This window comes from Lucilia cuprina, chromosome 4, assembly GCF_022045245.1.
Source record: "Lucilia cuprina isolate Lc7/37 chromosome 4, ASM2204524v1, whole genome shotgun sequence".
Lineage (NCBI taxonomy): Eukaryota > Metazoa > Arthropoda > Insecta > Diptera > Calliphoridae > Lucilia > Lucilia cuprina.
This window is the reverse complement of record NC_060952.1, coordinates 18660370-18682076: the sequence shown is the minus strand read 5'-3', so window position 1 is coordinate 18682076 and position 21707 is coordinate 18660370. Positions and strand designations below refer to the sequence as shown.

The 21707-nt window shown below is 28.7% G+C and overlaps 5 protein-coding genes across 5 annotated transcripts in view; 4 read left to right on the top strand and 1 right to left on the bottom strand.

Moving 5' to 3' along the window:
- The window catches only part of LOC111675859 (ubiquitin carboxyl-terminal hydrolase 46), a 39560-nt gene that overhangs the window by 6940 nt on the left and 10913 nt on the right, over nt 1-21707 (bottom strand). The window contains exon 3 of the mRNA XM_046948142.1: nt 4134-4475. The gene's annotated coding sequence lies outside the window, so the exon portion shown is untranslated. The remainder of the gene's footprint in view (nt 1-4133; nt 4476-21707) is intronic.
- Nucleotides 2382-3002, top strand: LOC124419323. The gene is made up of 3 exons (XM_046948145.1): nt 2382-2406; nt 2479-2549; nt 2611-3002. Exons 1-3 carry the CDS (start codon nt 2395-2397, stop codon nt 2849-2851), a joined length of 324 nt encoding a protein of 107 aa, XP_046804101.1. The 5' UTR covers nt 2382-2394; the 3' UTR covers nt 2852-3002.
- LOC111679690 (neprilysin-4) lies at nt 4991-7189 on the top strand. Its single transcript, XM_023441295.2, has one exon. It carries the CDS (start codon nt 5068-5070, stop codon nt 7099-7101), a length of 2034 nt encoding a protein of 677 aa, XP_023297063.2. The 5' UTR covers nt 4991-5067; the 3' UTR covers nt 7102-7189.
- LOC111679684 (neprilysin-4) lies at nt 7724-9925 on the top strand. The gene has a single exon (XM_023441286.2). The coding sequence runs from the start codon at nt 7724-7726 to the stop codon at nt 9857-9859; it is 2136 nt and encodes a 711-aa protein (XP_023297054.2). The 3' UTR covers nt 9860-9925.
- LOC111679689 (neprilysin-2-like) lies at nt 10379-12792 on the top strand. The gene has a single exon (XM_023441294.2). The coding sequence runs from the start codon at nt 10489-10491 to the stop codon at nt 12727-12729; it is 2241 nt and encodes a 746-aa protein (XP_023297062.2). The 5' UTR covers nt 10379-10488; the 3' UTR covers nt 12730-12792.

Genomic DNA, 21707 nt, shown 5'->3' with positions numbered 1-21707 from the left:
TATTTTATTTAATTGCGTGTTAAGAACTGTGTTTTACAAAAAAGAAAACATAATTAAATTTATATCTGAAAACCATTATTTGACGCGCAATAAAATAGCTAAACTGTGGTACAGTGAGTAGAAGCATTGACTAACAAACCAAAGTCCCGGGTTCACTGGCTTTTTCATTATTAAAACCAAAACAACTTACTCAACCAATTCTTTGAAAGCGAAATTGCAAGTACTTCTTTAACTCCCTATTTGTAAGCGAGCGAAGAAGTACTTGCCTCTAATGACATCACGTATTAAAATAATGAGTTAATATTCATCAATGTAAAAGTATCGAAAGAGGTTTTATAAGCATTTTAACTCTTTACTTTTCAATATAAGTTCTTTCTGGGTATGTATGTAAATATTAAAAAAACCTACCGACTCTATTTTGTTATGTCATTATCTCTTAATATTATTTTAAATTTTTCTCATATTTTATTTTCTAAATGGAGTTAATATTTTTGGTAAATCAAACATAAACAAATTGCATTATAAAAATCGTGTAAAATTAAACTTAAAAGAAAATATTAACAAATCAGTAACTCTTAGACATCAGCAGATAAAACAACTTCAAAGATGAAAACTTGGGTAAATTAAAATAGTAAAAAATAATACTTAAATTAAAATTTCCAACCTTTACATTAATTTAGCTGCATCTGATATATATGTTGGTCCTATTAAACTTCGCCCAAGGAGATACTAAGGTTTTACGTCAGTACAAGTAAGCATTTATTTAAATTATCAAGTTTTCTAATATATTTTTTATTATAAACATTTTATTATAGAATCGGTCACAATGGTTTCAATCGCCAAGAAACAATATCACTGAAAAATGAAAAAGAATTAATTATAGAGGGCCAGCATGTAATAAACAGTTATCCTTATAAAATTGAAACGATTTATGTGGCCGATAAAGATGGTTATCGAGTGGTATATAAATTAATATCAATAGAAACCGTAATCACATCTGCTGTTCCTCCATTAACAAGTTTGAATCCAAATACTTTAAAAACTGCAGCGGGTTAAATATTTAAGGATTTCCTTCTATTCACAAAGTAAAAATTAGCATAAATGTAAACATGCAATAATGTTTGAAATTCGATAAACAATATTTTTAATAAAATCATTAATTGTAGTCTAAATAAGTGTTACCAACAACTTAGTTTTCAATCACAACTAAATACCGGCTGCATTACTTATAATTGTTACCAACAACATAGTTTTCAATCACAACTAAATACCGGCTGCATTACTTATAAGGAGTTTAATAATATTTTTCTTTTAATCTAATATAGAAGTACTTATTATTGGCTTTGTCAATTTGTTTATGGATTTTATTTGTTTGTGATTTAACAACGGTTATTAACACATTAAGAAAACAAAGTTGTATTTTTATGTTAAAACCATTATTTGTCATCGTCATTTTTTGAAATGATTTAAAAAAGCAAATCGCATTCGATCATATATATATTTAGAAAAGAAAGTAGATGAAACAAAGGTGAAAACTTTATTTTAAAGTCATTAGTTTGAACTTTTAGATGTCGTAACAAATTTTTTAAATAAATATTTTGAAGGTCACGATTGGCAAAATAACATATTGTAGTAAAATTAATAATAAATATTTATATTATTTAAAATTGAAATGAGTAAAGTTTTTTTTATTAAAAACCAAAATCAAAAAGTTCAAAATACATAACTGATTTATTTTTTCAATCATACAAAAGAATCCAAAACATCACAAAAACTGGCTACTTTCACATTTATCAAATATTTGACGGAAAAACATGTTCTCTAAAAAATCGACAACTTGAATTCCTTCTAGCACAATTTTTGCTAGGACCAATAGGTGAAAAGTTACACTGAATTAAATGCTGTATGACTAAATTGTCAAACTTTGACCAACTCCAGTTCCGACAGTTCTTGACTGATAGAGCTAAACATTTTTTTCTGGATTTTTTTAGGTTAACGCGAAATTGTCCATATATTAGTTTACACAAACATAATATACAAATATTTGAAGTAATCAGAACTTCTTAATTAATTGTTTTGAAATTATTTGTAATTACAGATATAAATATTTAATAATAAATAGTTGTTAGATATTTTTCATCAAATATTTGATAGGTGTGAACGTAAATTTTTCATACAAAAAAAAATATCAAATTAAAGAATCATCAACTAAGTAGAAATTCAGGTTTTTGTTTTTGGACATGTTTTTATATTCATAAAAAGCCCAATGACCTACCCAGAATTTAAGTTTATAACTTTAAATATAAAATAGTTAATTCGAAACTACAAAAAAAACTTCAAAAAATATATTAGCAAATTAGTAAAACTTGGTCAATAGAAGATAAAACAACGAAAATGAAAACCACGGTAATATAATAAAGTAAAAACTATAATCAAAGAAATATTATTTAAAAAAATATTTATTTTTTAATAACTTAGCTAATTTTAGCATTTATTTTGGTCCTATTAAGCTATACACAAGGAGATACCAAAGTATTACGCAAGGTCAAGTAAGTGGTTGAAAAAATCTGTTTCTCCTGTGATATTTAAAGAATATAAATCCATTTTCAGCATTACACATGATAACTCATATCGTGAAGAAACGTTTTCTTTAAAAAATGAAGAATTAGTGATTGAGGGTACAAACACCCAAAGAATATATGCCAAAGATAGTAATAATTTTGTCTATCGTCTTGAAACAACTTATGTGGCCGATAAGAATGGTTATAGAGTGAAATATAAATTAATACGTATGCCCCTGATCGAAGTTCTTTCCTTAAGTCCATCAACTTTAAAATCTTTAACGGGTTAAGAAGCAAGAAAATAACTAAGAACATTTTTCAATAATTGTGCATTAATAAAAATTAAAATTTTATTTTAAATAATAATAAATTTTTTTATTCTTGTTCGTTTAATGTTATTCTCGATGTTGTCTTGATCTTCACAAGAAACGGCTTAAGTGTAAAAAGCCCGCCAGACAGCGACTTACTAGAACCAAAAGATGGTACTCAGGAAAGGGTTAGATTCTATAAATTCAATAACCTTATTGTAAGTGCTTATTTATGTAGTTATTTTTAAGCGAGCATGATAAGGACTTGCATCCAATCTAATGATAAAATATTGATAAACACTTTTGAACTCATGTACTATTTAATGTAAGTTTTTTCTGGAATTATGTGAACAAAAAAATACTTAATTAAATTTGATACTTTCTTTAAAAAAGTTATCAACATTTTTAAGCTTGCAACCCAATTCTTAAGGGAAAAATCAACATTACATTAAATTAACAATGACCAACAATAAAGCAAAATGGACTTTTTAAATATTAATGCTCAGGAAAGTTAAAAAAAAAAACACAAATAAAAACATGAATGATGTGCTGTGTATTAACATAAATATAATGAAAATGGACTTTCAGCCAAAATTTATAAAATATTTAAAAATAAGTCGAATGAGAAGTGCGCAAATTATACAATACAAACTTTGGTTAAGAACAGTAAATAATAATATAAAGTCCAGCTAGTAGATAGTAAACATTATATAGATCATAGGTCGGCACTCGAAAACATCACGAACCGTTAGTGTAAACAGTTATGAACATTAACATAACATAACAGAAGCGTCATTGATATTAATGTAATAAAAATTGCCCAACGCTATTTTGAAAAATATTTAAAATAACTCATGTTCTCCTTGTGCCTATCATTGTTCGGAGTTCAAATGTACATATTTTATTAAATATGCCTTGGAAAAAATCTGTTGGCATGGTAAATGTATTCCTTTGGCAAGAAAAAATGTCCCATAAAAACATTATGAATGAAAAACATATTGGTACATAATAAAATTGTGGCGGAAAATTTAAATCATGATGACAGTAAATTTAAAGACATAAAAACCAAAATTTCTTTAGTACTTATTTTTAAGACAAAAATATTAAATGCCAAAACATTTGTTGAAATTTAAATTAAAAGGTTTTACTATTTCACATCAATAGGAAAAAATCTTTAAATATGGTCAGCATTTGTCTTAAGTAAGCTTAAAATAAATATTATTTATAATAATAAATTAACATAAAAAAAACAAATTCAACTTACCGTGTTTAAATTAATTCCTTTTTTATCCGTAAATCAAAATAATAATTTAATTTTTTCACTTCAAAAGAAAACAACTCCAAAATGTTGTAACGATGTCAAAACTAATGAATTTCTATAATTTTTTTTTTCATTTGCATGAAGGTGTTGTGTAGGAATTTCTTTTCGTTTTTTTTTTTTCTTAAATGATGATAATACGTTAAACGTAAATTTTTGTTTCAAAAATTCATCAACAAAAAAATTCAAAGAATATTGTGAAAATATGTTTTTTTTACTTATAGAAATCTTAGTTTATGATGGTTTCTCATTATTCGTTTACAAATGGATGAGGAAAATTGTATTTGCCTGAAAAGATACGAGAAGGGGTGAAAGGAAAATACAAAATTAATTATAGTGTAATGTGTGAAGAGAGGAGATTAAGTAGTAAATGGTGTGTGTAAATTTGAACCTTGAAATTTAATTGAAAATTAAAAATTATTTTTTTTAGAATAGGAAAACTAGGTTAAAAATTATTAATAAGTTTAATATAATAAAGCCTATGATATTTTGTCTATAATTTTGGGGTATATTACCTTATAGATAGCTAATTACTTTAACAAGACTACTTTATTTTATTAATTTGTTTATTATTAATTGAACATTTTATATTACTCATCCTGTACGTGTAAACATCTCTCACAACTTTTAATTGTTTTAATTAAATTTATGAAATCATTTCGAGCATACAAATCAACCAAACCAACAACAACAACAACAAATATAACAATAAAGTGTAAAGAAAATTAAAATAAATATATGTCTACACATTATCTGATGATAAGCTTCAGTATAAAGAACTAAAAATATAAAAATAAAATTAGAATTTAGTTTAATTTTAAAACGGGAGCGACAAACATCGAAAACAACAACGGAAAAATATTTTGAAATTTAAATAAAAATGAATTTCATTTTTAAAACACTACTACTCTTAGGAGTTTGTGGTTCAATTTGTGAAGGCATACCGGTTGCTCAAAATTATACCCAAGAGTTATTGAGATTAGCCAAGGCTTCGGAAATAAAGGCCTATTTAAATGAAGAAAAACCTCCATGTGAAAATTTCTATAAATTTGCCTGTGGCAAGTGGTCCAGACTGCACCCAGCTCCACCTAAGGGCAAGAGTAGTAATCTGCAGCAATTAAAAAATCTATATTGGCGTAAATGTGGCGAGATGTTGGCCAGTGATGGTAGAACTGATTCGAGTTTGGATATTAAATTAAAAAATTTTTATGAATCTTGTTTGGAGACGGGTAAAATTGATCGTATGGGTTTGGAGTACATAATGAATGAAGTTGATTTTAAGGGAGGCTGGCCTAAAGTTTTTAATAGCCATTGGTATGAGTCGGAATACGATTGGTTGAAGGCGGTGGCCAAAATGAGAAGAAATTTGGGTGTTGATATAATGATTGGTCTGAAAGTGGTACCTGACTTTAAGGATAAGGATATGCACCGTATAATGGTGGGAGCTCCTGACTTGTACTTGTCTCAACATGCATATCTAATAGAGGATGAAGATAATGAACGTTTAAGAACTGCCTACGCCATGAGCATACAAATCCAATTACAACGTTATTTCCCCGATATGCCCGAACAATGGTCCCATGAGGTTGCCCAGCAAGTACTTCATGTAGAGAGACGTTTAGCCGCCGGTTTCGCTAGACCCGATTTGACAGTGCAACAAAAGTCACGTTTGCGATATACTGCTGATTTGAAAGCCGCTTATGGCAGTTATGTGGATATTAATCGTTATTTGAATTTAATATTCAATTCCACCATTTATGCCCAAGTGTATGAAAGTCCCATTGATTATTTCTCAAATTTAATGGATGTTATCAAGGAAACTCCCAAAATAACCATAGCGAATTATACCATGTGGAAGGTGTTGAATAAATTCGATTTGGAAAGAGCTCACTATGCCAAGAGCAGCAATTTCTGTGTCAATAAAGTCATGGAATATTTCCCCGAAGCTTTGGAAAATATGTTTGCCCGCAACTATCACACCATGCAAATGTCCAATGAATTGCAGTCGGTATGGTCGGATATTAAAAAAACTTTCCGCGAAGAACTACAAACTTCAGCCAAATTAAGTTGGGTAGGAACGGATACCAAACAAAAATTTGTGGAGAAATTAGATGCCATGGATTTCGAATTATCCTCGGTAAATACTGCCTATGCTGAGCAAATGCAAAAGGTGTTAGTAAGAAAAACAAATTACTATCAAAATTTGATCAACATTTGGCAATGGCAGAGTGCTTACAATTTGGCCAAAATTAATGAAAGGCCTTCGGAACCGGAGGAGAAATTCGACTTGCCTCACTATTCCTATGAAGATAATAAAATACTTATACCTATTACATTCCTGCAATCCCGTTTTCTTTGGGATCCTTCCTATCCTCATGCTTTGCTCTATAGCACTATGGGTTTTCTGTTGGCCCAACAAATGTTCAAAGCTTTCGATTCTCAGGGACGTAAATATGACAAACATGGTAATCAAAATGGTTGGATGGACACTATAACCGAATACAGTTTTGATGACAAAGCCAAATGCTATGTTGAGCAATATTCCAAATACAAATTCCCCAATTGGGTACGTAGAGATGAAAAGAAACTGACCAATACCTATGTATCGGATAATGCCGCCTTAAGCATTGCCTACAAAGCCTACACTCAATGGTGGGAAAATGTGGCCAACAATGTATTAGCTGAACAAGAGTCCTTGCCACTGCTCGATAAATATTCTCGCAACCAATTATTTTTCATTGGTTTTGCACAACTTTGGTGCGCTGACTACTCGCCGGATATTGAGGAATACGAAGAACTTCCGGAACGTTGGCGCGTTATTGGTGCTTTGGCTAATTTAAATGATTTTGCTCGGGTATATGAATGTGATTTGGGCAATAAAATGAATCCAGAACAAAAGTGTGTTTTGTATTAAACTCGATAAATTAATTATATGTAAAACTGTAATACTCAATAATAATATTTTTTAATAAAGAAAAAATTCAATTTTAAATCTGTTTAAATAAACTTGTTTATTTAGTTCAAGTAACAAACACACTCTTAGTTTTACAAATATAAGTATAGTGGAATTAGAACATGATAACCTTTTGCTGATCCCTTGTGTATTTCATATAAATTCATTCAAAAAAATAATGTTTTTTATTTTAGAATAAATATTTATCAGTTTAGAATTAGTAAAATTTATAAATGAGAATCATAAGATGAGAGAGAAGAGAAACAAATAAAGAACTGTCAAAACATAGTTGCCATTTTCTTTTAAATGTTATTGAATTATACTGAGAGTAAAACCAAGTTTAAGGCAAATGAATAATGGATATGTAAAAACCCCCTATATATTTTAAACAATTCCCCGTTTTTTCAACATACTCTTTGGCAACTCTTAGTATTTCCGATAAGAGACACTCTCTTATATTAAGAGAATGACATACAATCAATACATGAATCTGAAGACGTAAAAAAGGAAAAAGCTCGTTTTTGTAACCAGCTTAGTCTACAAAACAATAGTTTAGTTCGTAAGCTTTGATTGAATGAAGAAAATGTTTAGGAAAACAATTGTACTGAAATCCATCATAATTATCTTCTTAATATGGCCATGTTCAAGGACTAATGGACAAACTACACTGTTTCCCATATTTAAACAAGATGAAGCTATACGAAATGCCAAAACCAGAGAGATACTTAATTACATGAAACTATCCATAGATCCCTGTGTGGATTTCTATGAATATGCCTGTGGAAATTGGCAAAAATTTCATACACCTACAAATAAACATATTGAAACATCTAAAACTCTACTGGACTCCAAAGTCAATAAGGATTTGCATAAATTATTGGATGAGAATGTTACCATTGATGACAATTTGACATCGAAAAAAGTAAAAACTTTTTATAAATCCTGTTTGGAAGCTAAAAGAAACGAACTACAGCAACAGATTTTCCTTAATGATTTTATAAAGAACAATGGCGGCTTTCCGGCCGTACCGGGTTCAAATTGGTTAATACATCATCACAACTATGATTGGCAGCATATAGTGGCGGGACTGCGTTACAATTATGGCATGAACATTTTGATAGGGATGGATATCGATATCAACTATCAAAGCATGCATGAAAACAGTATTTACTTGGGAGAGCCCTCTACGATTATACCCAAGCATTTGTGTAGCTATCGCGGTACAAAGTTAGTAGAATTAACCGATGAAGAATATGTGCCTATAGAAACAGAGGTGGCTGATAATTTGCGCATGTGGTTATCACTCAATAAGGAAGAAGCCTGGAAATTGGCGGCCGATATTTTAACATTTGAGTACGATTTATGTTCTGCCATGTATATCTCAGAAGTCGAAGAGCAGGACTTTGTGGGTAGTACTAATCCCGAGATGTTGCACAAAAAGTATGCTCGCAAAACTTTAACCGATTTCACTCATCAATTACAGAACAAAATTGATTTAAACAGCATAGTAACAGAAAGTTTTGGCGTACCCGTGTACAAGCCAGTCTTTATGAAAAGTCCACAATATTTTGAACAACTTGTCAAAGTAATGGATACGAATAATAGTACTACAATAGCTAACTATATAATGTACAGAGCAATGTCTTATTTAAGTCTACCTCTAAATGACACTCTTCAGACACGTCCTTTGTATTGTTTGGAAATTGTAAAAAAATATTTTCCTCAAATTTTGGGTGATATGTATCATCGTAAATATGCAAATATGGTGGATCAAGATCAAGTGCAGACCATATTTGAGAAACTTAAAGATATATTTGGTGCCAGTTTACAGCAGAATTGGATAGAAGGTAGTACGGGTAGGTTGGGTAAAAACAAATTGGCGGAAATGAATTTATATTTTCCCGCCTACGATAAAACGTCTTTAAATTTACAATTTTCGCGCAGTGATTATTGGATGAATCTGAAACTTATAATGAGTGAAGTGAGAAATAATGAGTTGAGTCGTGTATTTGCTACCGGATTACCCAAACCAAAAGACGAAGTTGAAGCATATGAAACTAGAATTGTTTACAGACCTTATCATAAACGCATTGACATGGGCTGGGGGTTATTACAAGCTCCCTACTACCAACCACAATTGCCCAATTCTATGCGTTTCGCTATTATAGGCCAAATATTAGCAGAAGCTATAGCTACAGCTTTTGATGATTACGGTTGGACCAGTGACATAAGCGGTCATAATAACTGGGATCCCATAACTGCTGTAGAATTTTACAAACGTGCAAATTGCTTGCGTCAACAAATTGGCAACTATCTTAACAATGATCCAGATAGTTTTCGCAATGCTACGAAAACACGCCAACTGATGGCTAAAAATTCAGCAATAAATATAGCCTTTAGTGCTTACCTCGACTGGCTTAACTATCAAAACCCCAACAATGATCATGGTGTTTTATCTCGAGAAACTTTAGCGGAGCTTAATTTCACCAATACTCAATTATTTTTTATATCATTTGCTCAAATGTACTGTGAAGCTAAGAAGAAAACAACGCCAAAGATGGAAAAGCTACCTAGGATTGTTGTCAGCCCTCTGGATAAGCACACAATGACGCGATATGAAGTCAATGGCCCTTTGGGAAATTTTCAAGAATTCGGTCGTGAGTTTGGATGTGCTATTGGTTCAGAAATGAATGTAGCTGATAAGTGTACAATTTATTAATGAAATATGAGATATTTTTCCTTTTTAAATAAATAATATATATTAAAATAGTTTTTTTTGTATTGATGACAAGGTCGTTTTTAATATGAGTAACTGTGATAAGAATTGAGAAAAAATTATTAAAAAGATGAAATGAAGCGAATTTGAATGAGAGTAACGGAATTTATAAAAGCTGTAAACAGTGTTGCTAAATTAGCTGTTTTGGTTTACGACTTTTTCTATATCTCAGACTTTCTAAATATGATTTTTTGTACTTGTTTTGCTACTAAAAATTTTAATGTAATTGGCTTTTATTTCATCTTTTGAAATACTTTTTTTTTTGCATTATCATTTTAAATTAAAAATAAAGGGTTTTAATAAATCAAAAAAAAAAAATATACTTATCTCATAAATCATGTTTGTACAAGTTATACTTGAACTAATTATTTACTTAATAATGAGTGTTTTGATATTTTTAGTTTCCAATTCTTATCGCTTTCATATATAAAAATTTGAAAACAAAACATAAAATTCTACCAGACATTTCAATTCGCCAAAAGAGACTGAGACTGAGCGTCAGCAAAAGCCCGCTTCTTATTGTATATTACTCAAAGATTAGTTAGTAGCAATTCTAAACTCTAACTGTGAAAATGTTACAAAATCGGAAGATTTCTTTACTCATAATATGTCTAATAATCGCAATCGAGTACAGCGAACAACGCCAACAAGGCCAAGGTCAAATACAACAAGGCCGTCAAAAAGTTTCGCAACAACTGCAGCATCAGCAACAACAGCCTCAAACGAGGCAAATAGACCACAGAACAATTCAAGAACGAGAACATAAAGCAAGAGAAATATTAAAATATATGAATTTAGAAGGTGATGCCTGTAAAGATTTCTATGATTATGCCTGTGGCAATTGGTTGCAAGAACAAAACACTGATATGGCCAGTGAAGGTGAACTGATAAGTGTCCAAAGCCAAATGGAGCAATTTGTTAATAAACAATTACAGGCCATACTAAATGAACCGATAGTGTCCCAAGAAGCAATGGGTATAAAAGTGGCCAAAGATTTTTATAAATCATGTTTAAGAGTACCGGCTAGTTCACCAGCACAAAGAAATTTTATGCACACTTTCATTTCACATCATGGTGGTTTGCCCGATATAAATCGTATCAATTGGGATGCCAACAACTATAATTGGATTCATGTAATAGCCGATTTGCGCAGAAAGTATGGACTTGATATTTTAATTGGCCTAACAATTGACCGCACTACCCCCAATCATAAAGCTATCTATATTGAGGAACCACGTACGACTTTATTGCCAGTGGAATTGTGCAGTTCTTTAGCTGCTCGTGAAATAGATGAAAAAGATCAAGTATTTGATAAGATACAAGGTGAAATTAAAGATAATTTACGTAAATTTTCTGAAATTACCGAATCAAATGCTTTACGTATATCGGGTGCTATATTACGTTTTGAATTTGATTTGTGTAAATATATGCGTATGGATCAGCTGACAACTCCATTGGATGAGGAAGGGGAAATGGCATTAAATTCAAACAGAAGAGGTCATCCGGCTCGTATTGTGGAAAATCGAATGCATGGTGTTCGCCAGAGTGCCACCAATACCTTACAAAGCTTAAACAGTCTATCAGATACTTATCAAATAAATTTTAAGGAATTCATTGATCGCAGTTTAGATACGGGTACAATATCTCAAGTTTACTTCCGTTCCGAAGAGTATTTCAAACAGTTAAGTCATATATCCAAGAAGGGTCTGCAGGCATCATTTGCCCATTACATTATGTATCGGGCTCTAACGGAAATTAATTTCCCCCTTAACGAACGCAATGAACAGAGACCATTTTATTGTGCCAACCAGGTCATGCGTTACTTGCCTCAGGTATTAAGCAAAGTTTACAGCGATAAATTCACCCAGTTGGAAGTCAAACAGGATATACAGGAAATGTCTTACATTATCAAAATGGTTTTCTCTAAATACCTACAAACCGATGTGCAGTGGATGACCGAGAATACAAAAAGAGCCATAAAACTGAAATTAAATACTTTGAAAATCACCTTTCCTTTTTATCAACCAAACGCGGACATCTTAAGAGGTCTACCGTTGCATGATGATCAAGATTATTGGCACAAATTGGAAACCTTAATGATGTATAATGCCAATCAAACAGTTCAGCAAGTACGACTGACCAATGATCATTTCAATTACATTGAAGCTCCAGCTGTAAGCATACAACAAAAACCTTTAGCTTACGAAATAGTGGTCGGTTATGGTCTGCTACAAAAGCCCTTTTATTCTCCCTCCTATGCCAACTCACTTAAATACTCCTCCATCGGAGTGGCGATAGCTAGAGAAATTATAAAAATTTTCGATCACCAAGGTTTGCTTCAACATCCCATGAATACTTTTCCCTACGATCCCACTACTATGGATAATTTTCCTCTTATTAGCGAATGCTTTCGTGTCCAAATGAGCAATCATTTTCATAATAATCCAAATGTTTTTCGAAATGCTACCAAATTACGTGAAATTATGGTGGAAACAAGCGCTTTAAATATTGCTTTTACAGCCTATATAAACTGGTTACAGCAAGACGGTCGACCAAGAAGAGAACTGGAATTGGAGACATTGCCTGATGTAAATTTCACAAACACACAATTATTTTTTATTAATTTTGCTCAGACCCATTGTGCCGCACGTCACAAGGTTGAATTGGCACCTGAATTTTTACCTTTATATCGTCGTACAATGGAACAGTATGATATTAATGGACCAATAAGTAATAATGTCGAATTTGGCCGAGATTTTAGTTGTGAGCTGGGTGCCGAAATGAATTTGGATGATAAATGTTTGTTGTATTGAAAATATGTAATTTTTAGAATAAAACAAAAAATATAATAATATAAAATAAATTTTAATGTTTAATATTATGTATAAGATTATTTGTTCTTAATATTTGAGAATAGAAAAGATTTTGGCAATAACAAAGCAACAACAACATAAAACTTTATACGTAACGCCTAATTATTGCCCCAGTACAAGAAACCCCATCATGTATAACATGAACAAAAATTCTTATTTTTTCATAAAATTTTCTGATGTTGTCTCCGATTTTTAGATCAATTTCCTTGATTTCAGATAGGAAACTTCTCGAAAGCATGTCCGGCAGACTTATTGAAGAGTTAATTTCAAAAATATTTAAGGTCTTCAGAAAACGATGGTTACCTTATCTCTTGTCTTAATATAATATGGCATTTTATAAGCCTTCAAATATCCATTTACTTCAAGTTATTTCAAAACTTGTCATTGTTAAAGAAATATTGCATGCCTATTATTAACAATAAACACAATTTTAAGAAATAATATATTTTAAAAATAATTGCCTACTTTTAGGTCAAGTATAAATGTAAACAATCTAAAAAAGCAACGATTTTTCGCTCTTTAGATATTATCACAACATGTTGGTGTTGCAGATATTGTTGAAAAATAAAAAAAAAATATTTAAATATTTCTTTATAGCACGCAACATTTAGTAAAAAAAATATATATAACCATTATATTCATTGTATATTTTTTGTATTTAAGTATGATTTTGTGTGGATTTTATGACTTGTTATTACTAGTTTCTTAACACTACCCCCCTTCAATTTATCCAGCACAGATTCTGTTCGAATAGAAGTTAGTATATAGCGTATTCCCAAGTGTCAATGTAGAACAGAAATCAAAATAATTTCTTGGTCTTTAGTCGAAAACTCAAGGTTATGGTTATAAAAGAAAATTGGAAAAGCTAGAATGAATATTATACAATGCTTAAATAATCGTTTATATAGCAAATTTGTTGTGTTTGTAAATTAGGTTGGCTCCTTTATTGGACAGTAAACTTAAAAAAAAAACTTAGCAACAATACTAATATTATCTCACATTTTGGTCCAAAACTTCTTCTCTGCTAACAAAAATATATATTTTGATTTTCAATCTCAATTTTTCATGGACCACCTTTATATATTTGTATGAAGTACTTGTAATATAAAATAGTATGTACAAATATGGTACTTGATAGAAAGTACTAAAAACCATAAGTAACTACATACCATGACTAGTAACAATATACGTACACTTTTCCAATGCTAATGTGTATTTCTTACATACGATTGAATGGCTACAAAAATATATATTTTACGCCCATAGTGGCGTTTATTTCAAGTACGTATATAGTTCTTCGAGCTGATATTTAAAGAATGCAAGTGCTTTTTATGTTTGTTTGTTATGTATTGAAAACGTTTAAAAGAAAAAAATAGTTATAAAGTATTTAAAAAAAATCGCATTGAACTTTGACAAAGTCCAAATCCCAGAAAAAAAAGAACTTCCAAAGATGCGAAAAAGAAGCAGAATTTAGTTCATGGAAAAAACCTTGAAGAAGTGATGATTATAACACAGACTTGTCATAGGAGGAATGTCCTTTTTGATTTCCAATTCACTACTTCTGAAGTCATTCTCAGGAAGTAGTTTTTATGTTATTTTTTGAAAATTATTAGGAAGTAAAATTGAATAATTTCAATAAAACAATATTTACATAAATAAATAAATTACTCGAATTTATCAATAAACTCAAAAATAAAATTCAAAAATTTTTATTCTTTTCGCTTCTTTGGAAGTCAATAAACATCACTTCTACAGAAGAAACACTTTTATTTAGCTGGGATACAAAAAAGAAATTATTTCAACTAAATCATAAATAATATGTAAAAAATTTTTGTTTCGAATATTTTTATTTGATTACAAATGTAATTTTTCTTTAGTTATATATCAAAAAAAGTTATTAAATAACATTATTAGCTCACTCACGCATTTCCGGTTAATAATTTTATAAACAAAATTATTTTACTCTACTCATGGTTTCGAAGCGTAAATAAATGCCAAACTCTTTTAGTTAAAATAAATAAATCACTGGATTAAATTACCTGCAAAGAGAAGAGACAATAAATTATTTAATGAGAATTATAATATATAAAAATAAATAAAAAAATTTGAATTTTTTGAAAGAACTCAAGGTTATTGGAGAGAATAGAAATAGAAAAACAATTAAAAGTAACTAATGTGGGATTTTTATATAACACAAATCGGGAGAATTTATTTAAAAAAATTGTTATTATATTGTTGTTTGATTGACAATTTATTTCAATTTGCTTTTAAGTTATTCGAAAAGAAAAAAAAACATTACCAAATTTGTTAATGTTCTAAAAATGTTTTTGACCTTTTCATTCATAAATATGACAGACAGTTTCAAATTTCGTTTAAAAACAGTTTGTTTAACAAATTTTATTAAATTAATTATTTGTATGTGTATGCTTTTTGCGTATAAATATTTGCTAATTTATTATTCTTAATGCATTATTCAATAATTTGTCATAATTATATTTTACCACTTCCATCTATAGACCTCTAACAGTTGATTGTTTGTGGAGTAATAAGAGTCAAGTGAGCGAAAATATAAATTTGCATGACAATAAACAAATTGTGATATTTTATAATTAACTGACAATGAGCTACAAATTTGGTCAGAAACTATGTATTGCTTTTGTCTCTTTGTTTTATCGTAAGATAGTTGAAAAATTTTAAAACAGTTCTGTAAGACATTGAATTCGTTATGATTACATAAAATAATTCATTTCATCCTCAATTACAATTACTTGTAATTTATAATAAAGAAATAATTACGGATTTGGTTTTAAATAACGATATTTGTTATGATAATATATAAAATATAAAATAAATTATAATAAAATAATTTTTCTTTAAGTGTTAAAATCTTTATGTGTAAATGCATTTTAGAAACCAGTAGCTTTAGGTTTCTTTTGTTATTTAATTATTTACTTAACGAAACAATACCATCTTTGGTCAATGTTAAGTAGTAATACATACATAATAAAAAACATGTAGGCGTAAAATATTCAACCTTAACAATGTACAAAGTGTACAATAAATTATAAAATAAAAAAACATAAAAATAATAACTTTATTCAAATTTCTGAAATAAAACTCTGGTTACATTTTAATGTATAATTGAGATGAAAGGATTTAAAATAATAATAAATTTAGTTCTTTTTATTATTGATATAATTTTCACCAATCTAAGTGTTATTTGGTCCTTCGGGTTGTATACTTGTGTCCCCTAATTTTTCAAAGAAAATAAAAAAGTTGACAATACTTTCAATATAAACGTATAGTTCAAAACTTTGTGTAAAAATCAGAGATGCTTTTCTGCTTATTTTTAAAAACTGCTGGATCATAGGAGACCCTTAATTATAAAGATCATGAGGCCTTAATGATCCTAGTATAGAACATGGTTTTGCAGCTTTTTGTCGAGATACGAGTATATAAAACATAATAACAAACTTAAAAGCCCTATTCGGCGGGTTCAGTTGTATGGGGGCTATGTGAAATAATGGACACACTTTAACCATTTTCAATAGGCTTCATCTATGGTATCATAGAAGATCATGTGTCAAATTTCATTAAATTATCTCCAAAATTGCGACCTGAAGTTTGACATGGACGGAAGGACGGACATAGCTAAATAGACTCAGAAAATGATTCTGAGCCGATTGTTATACCTTATAGTTACAAACATCAGCACAAACCCAATATACACTAAAGTGGTTTTGGTTATAATTTAGTCAATATCTTTGAATTTTGAGGATTTCGGAGAAAACAACTTTTTGTTAAAATTTTAGAAAAATTTTATTTTATATATATAAAACTTTTTTTTCAGATTATGCAATTTAAGACAATATGAGATATATTCCCGAAATGTTATAAAAATCGAATGATGTTAACCCATAAACTGTTAAGATCTGACAACCGTGTATCACGGCTTTAACTAATTTTTACAAATTCAAACATATTTTAGCTTTTTTCAATCACTTTTTGTAAAACAATCATATTAAATTGATTAACGAAACCCATGTTTATCTGTATACAATTTTTCTCTAAAACTAATTCAAATTTAAAAAAAAATACTCACTAATAAACATATGTAATTAAATGTACATTTTCCCATAAACAGTAAATAGGAAACCAGAACTAATTCTATGCTCTTTCGGTTTGTTGACAACGCCTACACTTAGAACATAATCATAAGATATACATAGAAATGACCTAAAGGCATCGTCATCTTTAAAGGCACACAAATTAAGTACCAGAATAAAACAAGATAATGATGACAAAGATGATTCGCTGTAAATTTAAATATTATTACAATAATAAATGAAGTTGAAAAACAACGACAACACACTTTCTAGGTTTATTACGTAGGGTGTGGTCTCCTACAAAACAAAACTGATTGACAGACATAGTGACTTAAATATTTATGTATGTATGTTGTTGTACTTTAAACAAAAAGGAATTATTTAAAAATGATAAGGCAGTGTGGTAGGTAACAGATGGTAGTTTTCCTTTGGTATTTTTTACCGGTTCTAGAGATTGTCATTTAATTTACATAAATTGTAGGAAAAAATAAATTTGTATTTAAAGAAATTGTAAGCTTTAGGACATTTGTCAAAAATATGACAATTATTATTTATTTTTTATTATTAAGGAAATAATTTAACTCAAAAATAAATAAAACATTTTCTTAATAAACTTATTTAATTTTTTTATTTATTTAAAGTTTTTTTTTTAGAAAGTCACTTTATAATTTAAAATATGTACATATTAAGCAATCAAAAAATATGATTGTTTTGGTCATCTTTGGAAAACAATATCCAAAAATTTAAATGCAAATTTATAAATTCATTATTATTTCCATATGTATTTTGTTTTATTTGTTTGTATTTATGAATTATCATAGTACATTTTTGGAGTTGTTGCATTGTTAATGAAAACAAAACAAAATTGACTGCAACCAACTACATAGAGAAAAAATGTTTTCTATATTGTCTATGAAAAAATTATTTGCTTAAAATTTTGGAATAATTTAAAAATTTGTTTGTTGTAAAAATTTTTAAATTAAGTAGAAAATAAAAAATTTTATGTTATGGTATACGCACAATTGGGACAAACGACGAATTTCGTATAGCACGACGAACTAGTCGACAACAATTAGTTGCGTAAATTCGTCGAATAGAACACAATCAAATTATTTTTACTGCGAATTCGTTTCAAAATTTGTTCGGTCGAAATTGGAAAAAGTAAGAAAAAGGAACACAAATTATATTTTTATGAATCTTTTTAACAGCTTTAAAATTTATTCGAACATTATTTCAGAAAATGTAAGAAATTGGCCTTAAAATGAACTAAAATTATATTTTTGTGAATATTCCAAATTTTGAGATTATTTTCGCAACTTCAAAATTTATTTCGAACTTAATTTTAAATATTCTAACATAGCGTTGTAGTGCCATAAAGTATACTCCAGACTGCCGAATTCCAGACAATTTGGGCCACAAGAACTGGTTTTGATGGCTCTAAAAATTTTTGGAACTTAAGTTCGAATTTTCGAATTTTTTTTTTAGTTTTTATGACCCAGAGATTATATTAAGAGCATAAAACAAATTTCGAACATAACTTCGAATTTTCGAATATAATTTGGAATATTTGAACATAATATTGTATTGTCATTAACTGTACTCACAGCCGCCAAATTTCAGCAAATTTGGGCTATCGGAATTCGTCTTAAAACAACTTTTCCCAATTAATTCGTCGTTCGTCCCAATTGTGCGTATAGCATTAAGTAAGCAAATTTAACTTTTTTTTAAATTTCGCAAAATATTTAAAAATACCAAATTGTTTCAGATTTTATCAAAATTTTAAGATTTTGGCAATCAATTATTACTTAATTAAAAGCTTTTTTGTTTTAAATTTTTAGTTTGATCCACAATTTGTGCCTTAAACAAAAATCAACTCCCAAAGTATTAAATCAAAATACAATTTCCACCAATATTTTGTTAAAGTGTAAACTGCATTTAGCATTATGAATAAATAACAAACAACTTATAAATTATGTCGCATAATTCATATTTTTTCGTTTATTTATAGTTTTTTTGTTTTTTGGTTAAACACTCATGTCATAGTCGTCATCATATGCATGTTTTGAAAACAAAAATTTACAATAAAAATCGTTTATTACTGCACTATTGTGTTGTTGGGGTTTTTGTTGTTGCAGTTTGTTGATTCATATGGTTTTAACAAGGGCTCCAGTGTCTGTTAACCTGTCACAGCTCGTATGACAAGTTTAATACTTGAGAAAAATAAACTATAGAAAAACACAACAACAATAACAAAAAAACGCATAACTATTGCATAATTTAAAATATACAATTAAGGTTTTTTATTTTTTCATATCATAAATATTTAATAAAGTCATTATTTAGTTATGTTAAAATGGTATAGATTTTTGTATATAGACGAGAGGAAGCTTTACTGTCTGTCCGTCCGCGTTTCTAAGGAAATCTATTTTCTGTAGATCCCAGCAAAAATCCGAGACAACCTCTGAAAATTGCATCAAAAACCCAGTATGAATGTATAGTTTAACATGACCGACCATATTTATCAAATAATGAGTAATTTAATTTGTTTTTACCTTAATTTTGGAATGTTTTACTTATTGTTGACCCAAAAAAGAGATTCACTGCAAGAGGGCTTACATGGGGGAAGGGATAAATATGGGCCTATCCCTTTAAATTTTGATAGAGAAATTTATTTATGTAAAATTCAATTGTGTTATTAGTGTTAACATGTAAATTTAGACCTTCGAGTAATTTTCAGAAGGGAAGTTTGTATGGGGGGTTAGGGTGAAATGGAGCCCGGTATAGGCTGTGTCGTTTAAACTTTTATAAAACTAAGTTTTGTGGATATAATTAAACAAAATTATAAGCTCAAAAGGTCTATTCGTGGGGCACGGTTGTAATGGAGCTGACGAATTGGACCGATTTGAAGCATTTTTAATAATTTTCATTTTTGGTTCAAAAGAATGTGCAAAATTTCGACCTGTAGCGTTCGCATAAGCTTTACATGGACACACAGACGGAAATAGCCAAATCGACTCAGGAAGTGATTCTCAGTCAACACCATTTCTTATTGGAAAAATTGTATATTTGGACGTATGATGTCTTTATTGCTTTGTGTATTTTGTTTTTGTTGTTATTGTTTCATTTCATTTAACTTTCTTGTTGTTTTGCTTTACTAAAATAATGGTAGAATTGGAAAAAATTAAATAAATTTAAATTTTATAAAATTAATCTTTTTTTGAACATACTTTGGTGAAGGGTATATAAGATTCGACAAAGACGAATATAGACTTCTATATTGTTTAATATTTCACTTTAAAAATTATTTCTTTACGATGATGATATGACTCCCACAATAAAAAATAATAATAAAAATAAATGAATATAAACAATTTATAAATTGTTATTTGACGCTCCTTTTAAGAAACACTTAATAAAATTATTAAGTAATCATTGCGATTTAAACAACCATTCGCAAAATAATAAACAAAATTTTATGTGCTTGCCTACACTTTTTAATTGAATTTGACGAATCAGTTTGTTTTTAATAATAAATGCATAGTTATATATTAATTTGAGTAACTCAACACCTTTTATAAATAGAAATTTAGCTGGCATATTTATTATAAACTTTATGAATGAAATGTTAATATTATTTCCGAAAGACATCGCGCAAATTTATTTAATTTATCCAAAAAGAAGTCATAAACATTTAAAATTATACAGAAGTTCAGTTATTCGGAAAATAGTTAAGATTTATAATCAATAAAATATACATATTTTTATATAAGTTTTACAACATCTAGTGCCTAAGTTCTCCCAACAAAGTTAACTCTTTAAAACAGTTTTTTTAATACTTGTAAGTTTTTTATACATTTTTAAAATATCTACAAGATAATTTCCTTTAACAAAAATTTAATTGCAGCATTTAAGAAACAACAGCAAAAAAAGCTAACAATTTGAATTAAAACATTCCTTGAGAATTATTTTTTTTTTTTTGTTTAATATTTCAAATGCCAAACCACAAAAATTAAGCTAAAGAAACCAGTTTAAATTTGATTGTGCAAATATTTTTTTTTTTATTTAAACATGTTTACTTTGTTGATATCTATGAAAGTGTTTTTAGTTTAAAAACGTTTATGAGAAAAAAAACGTAGAAATAAATTGACATCGTACGAAATAAAATGTATGTTAACAGTTATTTTATCTATGGAGCTTTATAAATTCAACAATTTAGACAACTAGATTTTACACTCAACTAAATAAATTAGTAGAAAATTTAATTTAATCAATTAAATAATATTTTAGTTTTACTTAATTTTCTTTTTATATATCAATTTTCTACAATAAATAAAATGCTTAATAATTCTGCATAAACTACTTAGTTGGGTGTGTGGTAGTGTATTAGTTTAGGGGTCTTGGGTTCGTTTCCCACCAATTCATTATTTTGGTCAGTTTTCATTAAAAATTGGTTAAAATATAATATGCCCTTTAAAAATTTTTTTAGGAAATGAATTTCTTCCAAGGATTTTTTTGCCAAGTGTAAAGCAGAAGTTTAATTTTTTTCTCTTATGGTTAAAAAAAAAATATTTTTCTTAATTTTACGTGTACAGGTTTATTATGAGTACAACTACATAGTTTTTTATTATTTACACTCGTTTTGACAAATTACAAACCCTCTTGGCCAAAAACAGAAATAAACATTTTGGCTTTGATTTTTTTGTTAGCATACAAGTCGTATAAAAACCAACTACCTCCAGTCAAATTACAATTACAAATTACATACATTTATTTGGATTTTTTTATTATTTTTTCTGTTGTTGTTTATATCTT

What these genes read in the sequence shown, in the direction of transcription:
- LOC111679684 (XM_023441286.2), top strand. Translation starts at nt 7,724, where the DNA reads ATGTTTAGGAAAACAATTGTACTGAAATCCATCATAATTATCTTCTTA.
- LOC111679690 (XM_023441295.2), top strand. Translation starts at nt 5,068, where the DNA reads ATGAATTTCATTTTTAAAACACTACTACTCTTAGGAGTTTGTGGTTCA.
- LOC111679689 (XM_023441294.2), top strand. Translation starts at nt 10,489, where the DNA reads ATGTTACAAAATCGGAAGATTTCTTTACTCATAATATGTCTAATAATC.
- LOC124419323 (XM_046948145.1), top strand. An exon ending in AAAGTATTACGCAAGGTCAA is followed by an intron (nt 2,550 to 2,610) that starts GTAAGTGGTTGA and finishes ATCCATTTTCAG; the next exon opens with CATTACACATGATAACTCAT.